Below are 18,925 nucleotides of genomic sequence, written 5' to 3' on the forward strand. Positions count from 1 at the left end.
CAGGTGTCTCCTTCCCTTGATGGCCTGTGGGCCTGAGCACTGCCTCGGGCGTGCACACAGGCGGTCAGGAGCGTGTGCCGGGTGGGGCTTCCTGCTTGAACAGCAAACCAGCACCTCTCTTCCTCCTCATGCCAGTCAGTGCTCACGACAGACCCATTTCAGACGGGATCTGGAACGCTTTCCAGGAAGGGCCCTCCGGCTCTGGCTGCACGGGAGTCTCCCCACCCTCCAGGGTGAGCGCTCGAGGCAGCATTGGGTCCTCACAGCCCCCAGTGGGCACCCCAGACGCCGCTCTCGCACCTGCTCGGCGCCCCCTGTGCTGCGGGAAGCCCGGGCTGCCCGGCCCGCACAGCCCTGCGCGACCACAGACAGAGCCACTGCCTGTCTCTGATCATCCTCTCACCGCCACCTGCCCCCGTGTCAGCTGCCGGCACTGCTCCAAGGCCTGTTGGACGGACGCCCCCCACGCGGGCCCAGATTCCCCACGTGTCGAGCCGTTTCTCCTTCCTCGCAGACTTCCCAGGGCTGCCCCTGAACCTGTCTGACAACACCCGACGTGGTCGCGCAACCAGTGTCCGTGCAGGTCTCACCCAGCGCCAGGCGCTGTGGCCAGTGTGACGGAGACGTGACGCACGGCCGGGAGACAGCGTGGGGAGCGAGCCGCCATGCACAAGGACATGGGGACGGCGGCTCTGCCCAGAGGCGTCACTGGGGACGTGACTGGTGACCTGCGGGAGGGCCGGGGTCTTTGTTCCAGCTTCTCCCCCCCACCCCCGCAGCTCCCACCACCACCCAGCCTGGGTCCCCACCACCCCGGGTCCACTGCATTCCTGGCAGGCCCCCCGGAGCTGGAGCCACGCTCAAGGACCCCCCACACCCGCCACACGTCCCTCTGCTCCCGCCACGTGCACATCCGCAACAGAGCCGGCACTCAAATCGGAACGTATATCCAATTATATATGCAAAGGAACACACAAACTTCGAAAAGAACACGCTGCTGCTTGTTTTGTCCCGTCACCCAACTGGGATCTCCGGCAAAGCTGGGACCGCGCTGTCTCGTCCGAGAAACTCTCCGAGAGGTCCCGGGAGGGGGCAGCCGTCGGCCCGCAGGCTGGGGTCTGCACGGCCCTGCTGGGAGCTCTGCTGTGTCAGCCAGGCCCCTGCTGGGTGGCAAGCCACGTGGGTGAATAAGGTGGTTCCAGAAAACAGGCCCCTCTAGGGAGCATCAGACCGGCTCCGCACAGCCCCAGGGAGCCTGAGGACTGCTCCCCAGGTGAACCAGCACGGCTCTCGTGTCAGGCAGGGAGGTTCAGGGACGAGGGGCAGGAAGATGGTCCGTATCGGTGAGTCATCAGCCCCTTTCCTCACCAAGCCTCGAGGGGCTCCCCTGACTCCCCCAGCTTGTTTCTCGCACCTGAACCACCCTTTCCACCGTAGGTTGGGACACAGCAGAGCCCAGGGCCTGGACGCCAAGTCCCAGGTGTCTCTTTTGCATGAAGGGAGGAGGAAGGTCATAAAGCCGGATGGGAAGTCAGCGTCAGGGGCAGGGAGGGAAATCTGCCCCAAGCCACCACCCGCCAGCTCATTCCATAGCGGTCACCACCCATGGACCTGGGCAGTGCGGTCCCAGTGGCCCAGGCACCCCTGAGGCTGTGAAGGGAATTCAAGAGTGAGGAGGCGCCGTCAGGTCTCAGGGTTCTGGCCCCAGGGTCCCCTCAGCCGCAGGTGACAGGCAGGAGCCCACGGCCCTCTGGGTTCCCTCGTCTGTCCCTGAGGGTCATGACACCGGTCTCCTTCCCATGACACACGGAGGACCTGGGGTGAAGATGGCAGTGAGGGCACGTGCTTCACTCCTCTGGACTTTGACTCCATAAGGCAGGTCCTGATGGGACCCAAGAAGTTTAGTGGAGGGATTCGCACTGAGAATGGGAACCAGGCTTCTCTGGGATCCTATCCTGATGCTGCCTACGCGCTCTGCAGACTTAGCTTACTTCACATCCCGATGCAGGTATTTTCCACTCGCACGTGGAGACAGCACATCTCCCTCGTCGCAGGTGGTGAGGACTAAGGAGGCAGCAGCAGCAGCAGGTATCCGGGCGCCGGGCACATCTTCCGCTCTCCGTAAGGGGCGGGCATGGTGAGGACTGCTCTCACACCAGGATTGTGGAAGGAGGGAGAGAATGCAAATGGAGACCATGCTGCTTTCAGGGTCCAAAATTCCATCCGTTTCATGTCCAGAAACCCAGGTTTCCGTACCCCATTCCCTGTCCTCTTGCACCACACCCCACTGGCCACCCAGCCCCAGACCAAGCTGGGGACACCAGAAGGCTCTAGGGAGCTTCCTTAGGAGTTGCAAAACCCGGTGTCCTGGGATCTTTCTGGGAAAGGCTGAGCACACCCTCCTAGGTGTGGCCCACCCAGCTGAGTGGGGCAATGCTCCAGGAAGCAGACAACCAACACGACGTCAGGGCGCCCAGCCCTGGGAAGAGCCCGACTCAGCCTTATAAGGGGACCAGGCTCTGTCCAGGTGCGCATCTCACTCATCCTCCTCTCTTCAGTGACATCTCCTCAGCTCAGGTAAGACTGCACCTGCCTCAATGGCTTTTCCAGGAGGAGTGCACAGAGCCCAGTGTGGAGGTGTGGAGAAGCCCCTCTGGGAGGAGATGCAGGAGCCTGTGGTCCAGTCCCAGCTTTGCCACCAACAGGGCTGTGCGCCTTCACCCCTGCTGAGGTCCTCACCTGTGTGGCAAGATGACGGACCACATGCTGCCTGTGGCTCCCGGGAGCTCCTCTGTGACAGCTCTTGTGGAAACATCCCCAGTGGGGCCTGAGGACACCCTCAACCTCCCGGGTTTCTTTCCTCTCTGGATTCACTTCCCTGTCAGGTCCACGGTGGTGAAACCCACCCGCCACAGCCTTGGGGAGACTGGGTGCCCCTGCCAAAGCCTTGACAGCTCTTTCGCCCCAAGCCTGGGACCCCCCTCACCATTACTCTGGTGAGACATCCTGCCCCCAGCTGCGTAAGAGACTGACCAAAAAGAGCACCCCACCTCCTCCCCAAGCAAGGACGTGCTCAGGGCCCACGAGGACACAGGGCTCAGCTCAGCGCTAGGCCACGTGGACAGGAGCCTTCGGGGGGCTCCTCTTACAGATGAAGCACAGGGAATCTCTCTCCTACATCAGAAGGCCATGGGGTTTCTCTAGATGCCCACACGTGTGAGACAGGGTCGTTTCCCGGGTGCTTTGGAACGTCTGGGGTGCGAGGGCTGCTCTGTCCCATTTCTCCGGCTGGGGTCCAGGGCAGCCCTGACCTCTGACTGCTGGGGGAAGAACCTGCTTAGGGAAGTCAGACCCTCTCTTTCTTTCAATGAGGCCAAGCCTGGGCGATGCAGATGAGGCCCAATAACAGCACATCGGAGGGCCCCCGTCTCCCACATTCGACCCCATAGCCCAGAAGCAGGGCAGGCGTTTCTGTTCACTTGCGATCCCGGGGCGGCCCGGGCCCCCAGTCCCTCCTGCTCCCTCTCAGGGGTGGTGGCAGAAGTGCCCACCGCACTCAGGACAGGGCTGCGTTGCTCTGCTCACACCCTCGCCCGGGACCCTCCACAGCCCACGTCCTGCAGCGCTGGCTGTGTGCTCATGCGGGGCCTCCAGGCGGTCTCCCGAGGCAGCCCCGGAGGGTCAGCCCCCACCCGAGACGACACTGCTCTGCCCCCTGTGACCCTCTCCCCGATGCTGAACCCAGAGCACGTGGATGTGCGGCTGCTTGACGTGTGGGGCCGTCCAGATGCTCTGGGAGCTGGGTCCCACCTCAGGCCCAGTCCTTCTCCCCGGGGCTGACCCCACGTCTCTGCGTCCACACTCTGTGCTCCCCCCCACCGTGGACATCGGCTGACCTCCTCCCTCTCCTTAGACCCTGCCCTGCGGGGCCCCAGGTCCCACCCTTGCTCCCACCCTCCCCCTTCTCAGCAAGTCCTCCCACCACGCAGGGAAACACACTTTCCTCTGTCCCACCTGAGCCTCCCGCCACTGGCTGCTCAGTCCCCATCCCGTGGGCCTACCTTGGACACCCTCCCCCGGGGAAAGGATACAGAAGGTCGGTGTCTCTCTTTCTGGCAGCTGTGTAGAAAGCCAAGATGGGCAGCACTCGGGCTGAGAAGTGCGTGACAGACATCATCAACCTGTTTCACAAATACTCAGGCTGCGATGACACCATCGAGAAGCCGGACCTGCTGAGGCTTCTGAAGGAGGAGTTCCCCAACTTCCTCTGTGCCTGTGTGAGTTGGGCTCTGCCTTCCCAGTGGTGCTCGGGCCCTGATTGGCTGAGGACACGTTGCCATGCGACCTTGGCCACGGCACTCTCTGTCTCTGATGCTCCATTTTCTCATCTGCAAAATGACCTCGTAGGACTTCCTCTCAAGGCTTATTATCAGGGGGTAGAGATGATGCATGTGGCAAAGTAGGAAAATCTGTGCATATACATAGTTGATATTGGTTTCTCAAAAAGGGCTTACAGCTGGACGGCTGTGGATGCGTCCCCTCGCACCTGTCACACCGCCCCCATCACACTCGACCTCTCCTGCTCTGGCCCTGGGGTGCCCTAGAGGCTCCTATCGGGCTCCGTGAGATCACAGGGAAGGCGATAGAAACTCCATCACGGACAGTATTTTCTTTGCGAGTGGGAGCAAAAACTTTATTTATGTATTTAGAAGTATGTATGATTTACAATGTGTATTAGTTCTACTGTGCAACATAGCGATTTCATATGTTAATAGATTATAGTCCATCACAGTTATAAAGCTATTGGTCATGTTTCTGGGTGCCGTACGTTCCATCCTCACGTATTTCATACCTGGTGGTTTGTACCCCTTAAGCCCCTTCCCGTCTGTGTCCCCACCCCCCGCCCTCGGGTAACCTCCTGGTTGCTCTCTGCACGTAAGCATTGCTGACGGGATTCCACAGCCCTGTCTGCAACAGAGAAGTCATTCGCAGGCCTGACTTAACCTGACAATCAGACGGTTCTGAACTGCTTCCAAAAAGAAAGAGGTACTAGGTCACAAAGAGATTAGGGAAGAAGAGGGAATGGAGAGCACGGAAGGTCCTGGAGGCCAAACGCAAAACAGGAGAGGGGGGTTAGGTTGGAGAGGACGAGGATGGAGCTTGCTTATTTCTTTCTTGGTTTACTTACTGATTTAAGTGAAGTATTGGTGATTTATAATATCGTCTTACTTTCAAGTGCACAGCAAAGTGCTTAGATAGTTGATAGAGAGATCGACAGATAGATGAGAGATGAGTAGGGCTTGTTTTGAGCCTCTGATTAGAACGTACATAGGTGGTAGCCTTGAAGGGGGGTGGGGGGTGGGGCTGGGGCTGGAGACCACCCCACCGGCACACGGATCAGCGCAGCTCTGGGCACAGCCTCCTCACCCCTGTGAGGTCTCTCGTCCAAGTTCACATTTCGGGCAAGGACTCTCCCTCAGTGAGCTGCACGGCCATGGCAGTGTCCTCACCGCATCCCACTCTGCCCCTCCGTCAGTGCCACACCCGCCACATCTCTGCTGCTCTGGGTCCTCTTTTCTCTGTCTCTGCCCCTCCCTCTTCTCCCACCTCATAGCTCTTGTGGGACTGAACGTGCCTTCTTTGCTGTCTTTTCCCACAGGAGCAAAGGGGCAAGGATTACTTGTGCACGGTCTTTGAGAAAAAGGACAAGAATAAGGACAAGAGGATTGAGTTTTCCGAGTTCCTGTCCTTGCTGGGGGACATAGCCACAGACTACCACAAACACAGCCACGGAGCGCCACTCTGTTCTGGAGGAAATCAGTGAGCCCAGCGGCCTCTAGACAACGCACAAAACAATAAAGTGTCTTTGCTCACCAGCCACTTGTGTTACTTCCTCATTTCTGTAATGCGTGTACCTCAGACAGAATACACAGCTCTTGGCTACCTGCTTTCTCGATTCCCCACTAGATGAACAAATCCTGCCCAGCCATGTCCACTCCCTGAGTGCTCCATCCAGGGCCCTGAGGCCTGGGGGGGCCACTCCTGTCTGTTGGACCAGGAGATTCAGCCGTGCTCCTTGCATCTGGAACCAAGTGTTGTAGCCAGCTAGGGGAGCCTTGGGCGGGGACCAGACCAGAACTGTCCCTTGGGGCCTTGCAGGGGCCAGAGGGCCCTTGCTCTCCTGACTGCTCGCCTGAGGGCGATGAGCAGACTTTGTCATCTTTCTCTCAAGTACGGTTGCTAGTGTCACACATGCCGCTGGGCACTGGGGTCACGAAGGGAAAGGAGTCCGTTCCTGGTCTAGGGGAGGAGTCCTTTGAACACACGTGGAACTGGGAACAAGTCTAGTGGGTTCCGGTGAATGCTTTTGGGTGGTGCTGTTGGATCGATGCGGACATTCCTGCACCTGATGCAGGGGTCGGCTGGACGCCCACAGGGGCCGATCTTCATTTCTTTTTTTTTTTTTTTTTTTGAATATGTTTGCTTTACACACTTGTACCAATTTTTCAGGTACAGCAAAGTCAATCAGCTGTGTTTATACGCATTATCCATATTCCCTCCCTCCCTCGACTCCCCCCAAACCTCCCTCTCCTGGCCCTCTAAGGCATTATCCATCATCGAGTTTATCTCCCTTTGTTATACAGCAACTTCCCTCTGGGTTTTTATTTTACTGTTGGTTGTGTATATATGTCTATGCTACTCTCTCACTGTTATTGTGTTACTGTCGATGTCCCCTTTTATAGCTGTTAACATTTTCCTTATGTATTGAGGTGCTCCTATGTTGGGGCATAGATATTTACCATTGCGATATCTTCTTCTTGAATGGATTCCTTGATCATTATGTAGTGTCCTTCCTTGTCTCTTGTAATAGTCTTTACTTTCAAGTCTAATTTGTCTGTTATGAGTATTGCTACTCCAGCTTTCTTTTGACTTCCATTTGCATGGAATATCTTTTTCCATCCCTTTACTTTCAGTCTATATGTATCCCTTAGTCTGAAGTGGGTTTCTTGTATGCAGCATATATAAGGATCTTGTTTTTGTATCCATTCAGCCAGTCTGTGTCTTTTGGTTGGAGCATTTAATCCATTTACATTTAAAGTGATTATTGACATGTATGTTCCTATTACCATTTTCTTAATTGTTTTGGGTTTGTATTTGTAGGTGTTTTCCTTCTCTTGTGTTTCCTACTTAGAGGAGTTCCTTTAGCACTTGTTGTAAGGCTGGTTTGGTGGTGCTGAATTCTCTTAACTTTTGCTTGTCTGGAAAGCTTTTGATTTCTCTGTTGAATCTGAATGAGATTCTTGCTGGGTAGAGTATTCTTGGCTGTAGGTTTTTCTCTTTCAGGACTTTCAGTATATCCTGCCATTCCCTTCTGGCCTGCAGAGTTTCTGTAGAAAGGTCAGCTGTTATCCTTATGGGTTTTCCCTTATATGTTATTTGTTGCTTTTCTCTTGCTGCTTTTATTATTTTTTCTTTGTGTTTAATTGTCATTAGTTTGATTAATATGTGCCTCGGTGTATTTCTCCTTGGGTTTATTCTGTATGGGACTCTTTGAGCTTCTTGGACTTGGTTAATTATTTCCTTTTCCATGTTGGGGAAGTTTTCCACTATAACCTCTTCAAATATTTTCTCAGATCCTTTCTTGTTTTCTTCTTCTTCTGGGATGCCTATAATTCAAATGTTGGTATGCTTAATGTTATCACTGAGGTCTCTGAGACTGTCTTCTATTCTTTTTACTCTTTTTTCTTTTTCCTGCTCTGTGGCAGTTATTCCCCCATTCTATCTTCCAACTCACTTATTCGTTCTTCTGCCTCAGTCACTGTGCTGGTTATAGCATCTAGAGTATTTTTAATTTCAGTTATTTTGTTATCCATTGCTGTTTGTTTTTCTGAGTTCTTATGAACTGTTTCTTGTACTTTCTCTATTTTGTTATCGAGATTTTGTATCATTTTTACTGTCATTACTCTAAATTCTTTTTCAGGCATTTTTCCTATTTCCTCCTCATTTATTTAATTTTGTGGGTTTTTTTCCTGCTCCTTTGCCTGCATGGTGTTTCTTTGTTTCCTCATGGTTGTCCAACTTTTGGGGTTGCTTGTCCTGGCGATAGAGGTGTTTATAGAAGACTGTCCAAGCCTCAGATAATATTTCTCTTTCCTTAGAGTCTCAGCTGTAAGTGTCCTTCTACTCGCCTTGGGTTTTTTTGCATTATTCTGTGACCAGCAGAGGTTCCTTTATTGTTCAACTGTAAGCGTAGGTGTGTGGGGAGGGAGAGGGTATAATAGTGGCTCCTTCCCCTGGGAGTGAGTGAGCAGTGGCGCACTGTTGTTTCAGTCGGGCTTGGAGGTGCCTGATACAGAGGGACGCTGGTGGCTGAGGCGTAAACAGAAAGTCTTAGAGTTGGGCCTCTCTCGGGTTTTTGTTGTTGTTGTTGTTGTTGTTGTTGTTATTTTTCTCAGCAGCCTCCCTGCTGCCAGCATTCCAAGGGGTTTTAATCCAGCCCCGCCTGAGTGCCTGAGGGTCCTTGTTATCCCTGAACATCTTAGGTGGCCCACGGGGCTTCTCTCCACTGCCTGTTGCAAAGGTGCTGAAGGAGAGAGAGAGGCTATGCATGTGGCTCCTCCCCCTGCCCGTGAGCCTGCAGCCTCAAGCCGCCATCATGGCTGGGCAGCTCTCAGGGGCAGGCACTCCTCGCCACGGACCTCTTCCCTCCTGTCCTCTCGGTCTGTCACCTTACTGGCAACAATGCTTCTCACCCTGAACCGGCTCTCCAGTTCCCACACTCCTGCTCCCGGACCCTCTGTTCAGCTGTGGATTGACGTCTCGGTCCGGGAACGCTAAGCTGCACTGCGAACCCTCCGTATGTTTCTCATTCCCTCCCTTCTGGCACAGCTCCGCCGCTTCACCCTCTTTGAGCCGTCGTAGATGCCTCCCTACCGGTCATGTCGGGCTCCTTGCGGTCCTTTCCAGCGTCCGAGGCCATCTGCTGGTGTTCAGCTGGTTCTCTGTGGGAATTATTGCGTCCTTTGGTGTATTCCCAATGCATCTGTGGAGAGGGATGCATTCCACGTCCCTCTACTTCGCCGCCATCTTTTTCCTCCTTTCCTTTATTTCTGATCTGATCTTTATAACTTCTTTCCTTCTGCTCACTTTGGGGTTTCTTTGTTCTTCTTTCTCTAATTGTTTTAGGGGTAAGGTTAGGTTGTTTATTCAATATTTTTCTTGTTTCTTGAGGTAGGACTGTACTGCTATAAACTTCCCTCTTAGAACTGCTTTTGCTGCATCCCATAGGTTTTGGGTGGTTGTGTTTTCATTGTCATTTGTTTCTAGATGTTTTTTGATTTCCTCTTTGATTTCTCTAGTGATTTCTTGGTTGTTTAATAGTGTATTGTTTAGCCTCCATGTTTTTGTATTTTTTATAGACTTTTTCCTGTAATTGATATCTAGTCTCATGGCATTGTGGTCTGAGAAGATGCTTGAAATGATTTCAAGTTTCTTGAATTAACTGAGGCTTGATTTGTGACCCAAGATGTGATCTATCCTGGAAAATGTTCCACGTGCACTTGAGAAGAAAGTGTAGTCTGTCGTTTTTGGATGGAATGTCCTATAAATATCACTTAAGTCGAGATGGCCTGATATGTTATTTAAAGCTTGTGTGTCCTTATTTAATTTCTGTTTGGATGATCTGTCCATTGATGGAAGTGGGGTGTTCAAGTCTCCTACTATGATTCTGTTATTGTTGATTTCCCCTTTTATAGCTGTTAGCATTTGCCTCATGAGTTGAGGTGCTCCTATGTTAGGCGTATAGATATTTACAATTGTGATATCTTCTTCTTGGATGGATCCCTTGATCATTATGTAGTGTCCTTCCTTGTCTCTTGTAATAGTCTTTACTTTCAAGTCTAATTTGTCTGTTATGAGTATTGCTACTCCAGCTTTCTTTTGACTTCCATTTGCATGGAATATCTTTTTCCATCCCTTTACTTTCAGTCTATATGTGTCCCTTAGTCTGAAGTGGGTTTCTTGTATGCAGCATATATAAGGATCTTGTTTTTGTATCCATTCAGCCAGTCTGTGTCTTTTGGTTGGAGCATTTAATCCATTTACATTTAAAGTGATTATTGACATGTATGTTCCTATTACCATTTTCTTAATTGTTTTGGGTTTGTATTTGTAGGTGTTTTCCTTCTCTTGTGTTTCCTACTTAGAGGAGTTCCTTTAGCACTTGTTGTAAGGCTGGTTTGGTGGTGCTGAATTCTCTTAACTTTTGCTTGTCTGGAAAGCTTTTGATTTCTCTATTGAATCTGAATGAGATTCTTGCTGGGTAGAGTATTCTTGGCTGTAGGTTTTTCTCTTTCAGGACTTTCAGTATATCCTGCCATTCCCTTCTGGCCTGCAGAGTTTCTGCAGAAAGATCAGCTGTTATCCTTATGGATTTTCCCTCAGCTGTTATCCTTATGGGTTTTCCCTTATATATTATTTGTTGCTTTTCTCTTGCTGCTTTTAATATTTTTTCTTTGTGTTTAATTTTCATTAGTTTGATTAATATGTGCCTCGGTGTATTTCTCCTTGGGTTTTTAGTATGGGACTCTCTGTGCTTCTTGGACTTGATTAATTATTTCCTTTTCCATGTTGGGGAAGTTTTCCACTATAACCTCTTCAAATATTTTCTCAGACCCCTTCTTTTCTTCTTCTTCTTCTGGGATGCCTATAATTCATATATTGGTGCACTGAATGTTGTCACCAAGGTCTCTGAGACTGTCTTCCATTCTTTTTATTCTTTTTTCTCTTTCCTGCTCTGTGGCAGTTATTTCCCCCATTCTATCTTCCAACTCACTTATTCATTCTTCTGTCTCAGTTATTCTGCTGTTTATACTATCTAGATTTTTTTTTTTTTTTTGGCACACAGGCTTAGTTGCTCCGCGGCATGTGGGATCTTCCTGGAGCAGGGATCGAACTCATGTCCTCTGCATTGGCAGGCAGATTCTCAACCACTGCGCCACCTAGGAAGCCCCTAGGGTTTTTTAATTTCTTTTTTTTTTTTTTGTTATCTATTAGTGTTTGTTTGCTCCTTAGTTCTTCTGAGTCCTTAGTAACTGTTTCTTGTATTTTCTGTATTTTGTTATCGAGATTTTGGATCATCTTTGCTATCATTACTCTGAATTCATTTTCAGGCAATTTTCCTGTTTCCTCTTCATTTATTTGGTCTTGTGTATTTTTACCTTGTTCCTTATCTGTGACATATTTTTTTGTCATCTCATCTTCCCCCCACTTTGGATAGGCAGAATTGTGTTCCTGTCCCACTGGGTGTTTGGCCTGAGGTTTCAAGCACTGGAGTTTGTAGGCTGTTGAGTATAGCTGGATCTTGGTGTTGAGTTGAGAACCTCTGGGAGACCTCACTCTGATGGATATTCCCTAGGAACTGGGTTTCCCTGTTAGTCCAATGTTTTGGACTCAGAGCTTCCACTTCAGGAGCTCAGCCTTGACCTTGAGCTTGTGAATCAAGATCCCACAAGCCGTGTGGAGCAGGAAAATGAAAAAAGTTTAAAAAAAAAAAGTAGGAGAACAGCAGAACAATAGCAAGATTAAAAAATACAATAATAGGAAACTAACAGATGTGTTAGAAAATATTAAAAAAAAAAAGATGGAGCAACAACTGGAAGGTAAAACAACTGCAATAGCCTAAGTGAGGAGGTGGGAAGAAAAAAAAAGAAAAAGGAAAAGAAAAAGAAAAAAAAAAAGCCAAAAAAGGCCTTGGCTGTGGGGGCGGGGCTTAGACAAGGGTGGGGGTGGGTTGGGGTGGGGGGGTGGTTAGGCAGTGGGCAGGGCCTATGCTTAGAAAAGGCCCTGGGGGTGGTGGGTAATGGGGCTTAGGCCCAATGAGGCAGAGGGGCCCAGGAATGCCTCTGGTCTTGGGGGCAAAGGAGCAGGTCTAGGTACCCAGCGGGCTCCTTGGGCCCGCGTTGGTGAAAGGAATGCTAGGCACCTCCCCTAGTCCTCCAATCTTGGAGGGTCGCTCCCCCGTGGGTTCTCTTCTTCCTCACCCTCTCTCTCCTATTCCCCTAGGACCCTCACAGCTGCAGGGGGCACTGGAAGGCAGGAGACCAGACTCTGACGCCTAACAGGCTCCCTAGAGCTAGGGTAACGCCTGGGGCACTTCCCCAGATCTCCCAGTCTGGTAGGGTCCCTGTCCGCCTCTCTTCCTCTACCTCGCCCCCCACTCTCCTGGGTCCCAAGTAGCTGGAGGGGGCCCTAGAGTGTGAAAGATCAGGTCCATGAGCCTAGCAGTCTTCCCAGAGCTAGTGGGCAGGGGAAATACCTTCTCCGCCTCCCTTGATCCTCCAATCCCAGAAGGCCCCCTCCCCTGCCCTCCTCTCCTCTTCTCCTCCCCTTTCCTTCTACAGTCCTAGGACCAGTGAGACCTAGAGGGGCCCCTGAAGGACTGAAGACCAGGCCCGGGGGCGCAATAGGCCTCCTGGTGCCAAGTGTGTAGGGAGATTTCCCAGAGCATCACCCCTGATGCTCCGGTCCTGCAAGGTCTCCCCCAGCTCTGTCTGCCTCTCTTCCCTTCTCCTCTCCTCCCTCCCTCCCATGCCTGTACAACCCACACAGCCAGAGAGACCGAGGGACCAGACTCAGGAGCCCAGCAGGCCCACAGGGCCCAAGTGGGCGGGGGAAAGGTCCTCCGCACCGCCCCTAGTCCTCTGCTCCTGGAACATCCCACCACCAGTTTGCCTCTCTTCCCCTTCCGCTGCCACACTCCAATGTCCCCGGCACCAACGCATCTGGGAGGGGACCCTGGAGAGTTGGAGACCAGGCCCGGGAGCCCAGCAGGCTTCCCGGGCCAGTGGGCAGTGGAAATGCCTTCCACTCCTCCCCCGATCCTCTGATCCCAGAGGGTCCCTCCCCACCTTCTGCCTCTCTTCTTTTCCCCGCACCACTTCCCTCCTGTACTCCTAGGACCAACGGCCGCGAGGAGCCTTGGAAGGTGGGGGACCTGACCAGAAGACATATCCAGGGGCGCCGCCCATATTCTTCTGACCTGGGGAGATCCCTACCCACCCCCACTGTCTGCCTCTCTTCTTCCCCCCTCCCCCACCCCTCCCCCCAACGCCCCCAGGATCCTTGTGCCAGAGGGGGCCTGGAGAGTGAAGGATCAGGCCAGGGAGCCCAGTCGGCGTCCCTGGCCAAGAGGGCAGGTGAAACGCCCTCTCACCTCCCTGTCCTCCAATCTCAAAGCCCCCACCCTCACCTGTCCGACTCTCCAACTCCTTGCCCCGTCTCCCTCCTTCCCACATGCCCAGGACCCAGGCAGCCCGCAGGGGGCCTTGGAGGGTGGAGGGCCTCATTGTGGGGCCCAGCAGGCTCCCAAGCCAGGTAGCTCAGCAGGCCTCCTGGCTTCCAGGGCGGAAGAAACCCAATTGCAGTTTTCCAATCGCACCAGCCCCCAACAGTCCCGCCAGGTGCGAACCTATCCCCTAACCAAGCCATGCCCCAGGTACACCGGTCACTTCCGGACGTGTGTGCAAATCGCACAAGAAGGAAGAGAACTCTGATGGCAGCGTGACGCGAGCCTCCGGGATGGGGAGGGTTGGAGAAGTGTGAGGAATAGTGGGGAAATGGTCTGAGAATGGTGCTGGCGATGGTGACACACGCTGCCCCTGCCTCCCGGCCTGAAGGGTTCAAAGGGCTTCAAACTGGGAAGAATTAGCAACCCCCAGCAGAAAGGACACAGAAGATGGACGTTCTGGGGGGCAGGGGGCAGACGTACATCGTTTCTGTTTCTGCATCTGCATTTCCCAGCGTAGTTCCTGCCTCAGAAATGAAGATCGGCCCCTGTGGGCGTCCAGCCGACCCCTGCATCAGGTGCAGGAACGTCCGCATCGATCCAACAGCACCACCCAAAAGCATTCACCGGAACCCACTAGACTTGTTCCCAGTTCCACGTGTGTTCAAAGGACTCCTCCCCTAGACCAGGAACGGACTCCTTTCCCTTCGTGACCCCAGTGCCCAGCGGCATGTGTGACACTAGCAACCGTACTTGAGAGAAAGATGACAAAGTCTGCTCATCGCCCTCAGGCGAGCAGTCAGGAGAGCAAGGGCCCTCTGGCCCCTGCAAGGCCCCAAGGGACAGTTCTGGTCTGGTCCCCGCCCAAGGCTCCCCTAGCTGGCTACAACACTTGGTTCCAGATGCAAGGAGCACGGCTGAATCTCCTGGTCCAACAGACAGGAGTGGCCCCCCCAGGCCTCAGGGCCCTGGATGGAGCACTCAGGGAGTGGACATGGCTGGGCAGGATTTGTTCATCTAGTGGGGAATCGAGAAAGCAGGTAGCCGAGAGCTGTGTATTCTGTCTGAGGTACACGCATTACAGAAATGAGGAAGTAACACAAGGGGCTGGTGAGCAAAGACACTTTATTGTTTTGTGCGTTGTCTAGAGGCCGCTGGGCTCACTGATTTCCTCCAGAACAGAGTGGCGCTCCGTGGCTGTGTTTGTGGTAGTCTGTGGCTATGTCCCCCAGCAAGGACAGGAACTCGGAAAACTCAATCCTCTTGTCCTTATTCTTGTCCTTTTTCTCAAAGACCGTGCACAAGTAATCCTTGCCCCTTTGCTCCTGTGGGAAAAGACAGCAAAGAAGGCACGTTCAGTCCCACAAGAGCTATGAGGTGGGAGAAGAGGGAGGGGCAGAGACAGAGAAAAGAGGACCCAGAGCAGCAGAGATGTGGCGGGTGTGGCACTGACGGAGGGGCAGAGTGGGATGCGGTGAGGACACTGCCATGGCCGTGCAGCTCACTGAGGGAGAGTCCTTGCCCGAAATGTGAACTTGGACGAGAGACCTCACAGGGGTGAGGAGGCTGTGCCCAGAGCTGCGCTGATCCGTGTGCCGGTGGGGTGGTCTCCAGCCCCAGCCCCACCCCCCACCCCCCTTCAAGGCTACCACCTATGTACGTTCTAATCAGAGGCTCAAAACAAGCCCTACTCATCTCTCATCTATCTGTCGATCTCTCTATCAACTATCTAAGCACTTTGCTGTGCACTTGAAAGTAAGACGATATTATAAATCACCAATACTTCACTTAAATCAGTAAGTAAACCAAGAAAGAAATAAGCAAGCTCCATCCTCGTCCTCTTCAACCTAACCCCCCTCTCCTGTTTTGCGTTTGGCCTCCAGGACCTTCCGTGCTCTCCATTCCCTCTTCTTCCCTAATCTCTTTGTGACCTAGTACCTCTTTCTTTTTGGAAGCAGTTCAGAACCGTCTGATTGTCAGGTTAAGTCAGGCCTGCGAATGACTTCTCTGTTGCAGACAGGGCTGTGGAATCCCGTCAGCAATGCTTACGTGCAGAGAGCAACCAGGAGGTTACCCGAGGGCGGGGGGTGGGGACACAGACGGGAAGGGGCTTAAGGGGTACAAACCACCAGGTATGAAATACGTGAGGATGGAACGTACGGCACCCAGAAACATGACCAATAGTTTTATAACTGTGATGGACTATAATCTATTAACATATGAAATCGCTATGTTGCACAGTAGAACTAATACACATTGTAAATCATACATACTTCTAAATACATAAATAAAGTTTTTGCTCCCACTCGCAAAGAAAATACTGTCCGTGATGGAGTTTCTATCGCCTTCCCTGTGATCTCACGGAGCCCGATAGGAGCCTCTAGGGCACCCCAGGGCCAGAGCAGGAGAGGTCGAGTGTGATGGGGGCGGTGTGACAGGTGCGAGGGGACGCATCCACAGCCGTCCAGCTGTAAGCCCTTTTTGAGAAACCAATATCAACTATGTATATGCACAGATTTTCCTACTTTGCCACATGCATCATCTCTACCCCCTGATAATAAGCCTTGAGAGGAAGTCCTACGAGGTCATTTTGCAGATGAGAAAATGGAGCATCAGAGACAGAGAGTGCCGTGGCCAAGGTCGCATGGCAACGTGTCCTCAGCCAATCAGGGCCCGAGCACCACTGGGAAGGCAGAGCCCAACTCACACAGGCACAGAGGAAGTTGGGGAACTCCTCCTTCAGAAGCCTCAGCAGGTCCGGCTTCTCGATGGTGTCATCGCAGCCTGAGTATTTGTGAAACAGGTTGATGATGTCTGTCACGCACTTCTCAGCCCGAGTGCTGCCCATCTTGGCTTTCTACACAGCTGCCAGAAAGAGAGACACCGACCTTCTGTATCCTTTCCCCGGGGGAGGGTGTCCAAGGTAGGCCCACGGGATGGGGACTGAGCAGCCAGTGGCGGGAGGCTCAGGTGGGACAGAGGAAAGTGTGTTTCCCTGCGTGGTGGGAGGACTTGCTGAGAAGGGGGAGGGTGGGAGCAAGGGTGGGACCTGGGGCCCCGCAGGGCAGGGTCTAAGGAGAGGGAGGAGGTCAGCCGATGTCCACGGTGGGGGGGAGCACAGAGTGTGGACGCAGAGACGTGGGGTCAGCCCCGGGGAGAAGGACTGGGCCTGAGGTGGGACCCAGCTCCCAGAGCATCTGGACGGCCCCACACGTCAAGCAGCCGCACATCCACGTGCTCTGGGTTCAGCATCGGGGAGAGGGTCACAGGGGGCAGAGCAGTGTCGTCTCGGGTGGGGGCTGACCCTCCGGGGCTGCCTCGGGAGACCGCCTGGAGGCCCCGCATGAGCACACAGCCAGCGCTGCAGGACGTGGGCTGTGGAGGGTCCCGGGCGAGGGTGTGAGCAGAGCAACGCAGCCCTGTCCTGAGTGCGGTGGGCACTTCTGCCACCACCCCTGAGAGGGAGCAGGAGGGACTGGGGGCCCGGGCCGCCCCGGGATCGCAAGTGAACAGAAACGCCTGCCCTGCTTCTGGGCTGTGGGGTCGAATGTGGGAGACGGAGGCCCTCCGATGTGCTGTTATTGGGCCTCATCTGCATCGCCCAGGCTTGGCCTCATTGAAAGAAAGAGAGGGTCTGACTTCCCTAAGCAGGTTCTTCCCCCAGCAGTCAGAGGTCAGGGCTGCCCTGGACCCCAGCCGGAGAAATGGGACAGAGCAGCCCTCGCACCCCAGACGTTCCAAAGCACCCGGGAAACGACCCTGTCTCACACGTGTGGGCATCTAGAGAAACCCCATGGCCTTCTGATGTAGGAGAGAGATTCCCTGTGCTTCATCTGTAAGAGGAGCCCCCCGAAGGCTCCTGTCCACGTGGCCTAGCGCTGAGCTGAGCCCTGTGTCCTCGTGGGCCCTGAGCACGTCCTTGCTTGGGGAGGAGGTGGGGTGCTCTTTTTGGTCAGTCTCTTACGCAGCTGGGGGCAGGATGTCTCACCAGAGTAATGGTGAGGGGGGTCCCAGGCTTGGGGCGAAAGAGCTGTCAAGGCTTTGGCAGGGGCACCCAGTCTCCCCAAGGCTGTGGCGGGTGGGTTTCACCACCGTGGACCTGACAGGGAAGTGAATCCAGAGAGGAAAGAAACCCGGGAGGTTGAGGGTGTCCTCGGGCCCCACTGGGGATGTTTCCACAAGAGCTGTCACAGAGGAGCTCCCGGGAGCCACAGGCAGCATGTGGTCCGTCATCTTGCCACACAGGTGAGGACCTCAGCAGGGGTGAAGGCGCACAGCCCTGTTGGTGGCAAAGCTGGGACTGGACCACAGGCTCCTGCATCTCCTCCCAGAGGGGCTTCTCCACACCTCCACACTGGGCTCTGTGCACTCCTCCTGGAAAAGCCATTGAGGCAGGTGCAGGCTTACCTGAGCTGAGGAGATGTCACTGAAGAGAGGAGGATGAGTGAGATGTGCACCTGGACAGAGCCTGGTCCCCTTATAAGGCTGAGTCGGGCTCTTCCCAGGGCTGGGCGCCCTGACGTCGTGTTGGTTGTCTGCTTCCTGGAGCATTGCCCCACTCAGCTGGGTGGGCCACACCTAGGAGGGTGTGCTCAGCCTTTCCCAGAAAGATCCCAGGACACCGGGTTTTGCAACTCCTAAGGAAGCTCCCTAGAGCCTTCTGGTGTCCCCAGCTTGGTCTGGGGCTGGGTGGCCAGTGGGGTGTGGTGCAAGAGGACAGGGAATGGGGTACGGAAACCTGGGTTTCTGGACATGAAACGGATGGAATTTTGGACCCTGAAAGCAGCATGGTCTCCATTTGCATTCTCTCCCTCCTTCCACAATCCTGGTGTGAGAGCAGTCCTCACCATGCCCGCCCCTTACGGAGAGCGGAAGATGTGCCCGGCGCCCGGATACCTGCTGCTGCTGCTGCCTCCTTAGTCCTCACCACCTGCGACGAGGGAGATGTGCTGTCTCCACGTGCGAGTGGAAAATACCTGCATCGGGATGTGAAGTAAGCTAAGTCTGCAGAGCGCGTAGGCAGCATCAGGATAGGATCCCAGAGAAGCCTGGTTCCCATTCTCAGTGCGAATCCCTCCACTAAACTTCTTGGGTCCCATCAGGACCTGCCTTATGGAGTCAAAGTCCAGAGGAGTGAAGCACGTGCCCTCACTGCCATCTTCACCCCAGGTCCTCCGTGTGTCATGGGAAGGAGACCGGTGTCATGACCCTCAGGGACAGACGAGGGAACCCAGAGGGCCGTGGGCTCCTGCCTGTCACCTGCGGCTGAGGGGACCCTGGGGCCAGAACCCTGAGACCTGACGGCGCCTCCTCACTCTTGAATTCCCTTCACAGCCTCAGGGGTGCCTGGGCCACTGGGACCGCACTGCCCAGGTCCATGGGTGGTGACCGCTATGGAATGAGCTGGCGGGTGGTGGCTTGGGGCAGATTTCCCTCCCTGCCCCTGACGCTGACTTCCCATCCGGCTTTATGACCTTCCTCCTCCCTTCATGCAAAAGAGACACCTGGGACTTGGCGTCCAGGCCCTGGGCTCTGCTGTGTCCCAACCTACGGTGGAAAGGGTGGTTCAGGTGCGAGAAACAAGCTGGGGGAGTCAGGGGAGCCCCTCGAGGCTTGGTGAGGAAAGGGGCTGATGACTCA

At 53.9% G+C, this 18,925-nt stretch overlaps 2 protein-coding genes across 2 annotated transcripts; one reads left to right on the top strand and one right to left on the bottom strand.

The window, feature by feature from the left end:
• Nucleotides 1-2,516: 2,516 nt before the first annotated feature.
• LOC130846449 (protein S100-A7-like) lies at nucleotides 2,517-5,876 on the top strand. Its single transcript, XM_057724717.1, has 3 exons — nucleotides 2,517-2,577; nucleotides 4,120-4,277; nucleotides 5,660-5,876. Exons 2-3 carry the CDS (start codon nucleotides 4,137-4,139, stop codon nucleotides 5,822-5,824), a joined length of 306 nt encoding a protein of 101 aa, XP_057580700.1. The 5' UTR covers nucleotides 2,517-2,577; nucleotides 4,120-4,136; the 3' UTR covers nucleotides 5,825-5,876.
• Nucleotides 5,877-14,393: 8,517 nt separating this feature from the next.
• LOC130846473 (protein S100-A7-like) lies at nucleotides 14,394-16,133 on the bottom strand. Its single transcript, XM_057724753.1, has 2 exons — nucleotides 15,993-16,133; nucleotides 14,394-14,610 (listed from the first exon to the last, which is right to left on the bottom strand). The coding sequence occupies exons 1-2, from the start codon at nucleotides 16,131-16,133 to the stop codon at nucleotides 14,446-14,448; spliced, it is 306 nt and encodes a 101-aa protein (XP_057580736.1). The 3' UTR covers nucleotides 14,394-14,445.
• Nucleotides 16,134-18,925: the final 2,792 nt, after the last annotated feature.

The sequence above is a fragment of the Hippopotamus amphibius genome, chromosome 1, assembly GCF_030028045.1.
Source record: "Hippopotamus amphibius kiboko isolate mHipAmp2 chromosome 1, mHipAmp2.hap2, whole genome shotgun sequence".
Taxonomy (NCBI): Eukaryota; Metazoa; Chordata; class Mammalia; order Artiodactyla; family Hippopotamidae; genus Hippopotamus; species Hippopotamus amphibius.

What these genes read in the sequence shown, in the direction of transcription:
- LOC130846449 (XM_057724717.1), top strand. Translation starts at nt 4,137, where the DNA reads ATGGGCAGCACTCGGGCTGAGAAGTGCGTGACAGACATCATCAACCTG. An exon ending in CCAACTTCCTCTGTGCCTGT is followed by an intron (nt 4,278 to 5,659) that starts GTGAGTTGGGCT and finishes CTTTTCCCACAG; the next exon opens with GAGCAAAGGGGCAAGGATTA.
- LOC130846473 (XM_057724753.1), bottom strand. Translation starts at nt 16,133, where the DNA reads ATGGGCAGCACTCGGGCTGAGAAGTGCGTGACAGACATCATCAACCTG. An exon ending in CCAACTTCCTCTGTGCCTGT is followed by an intron (nt 14,611 to 15,992) that starts GTGAGTTGGGCT and finishes CTTTTCCCACAG; the next exon opens with GAGCAAAGGGGCAAGGATTA.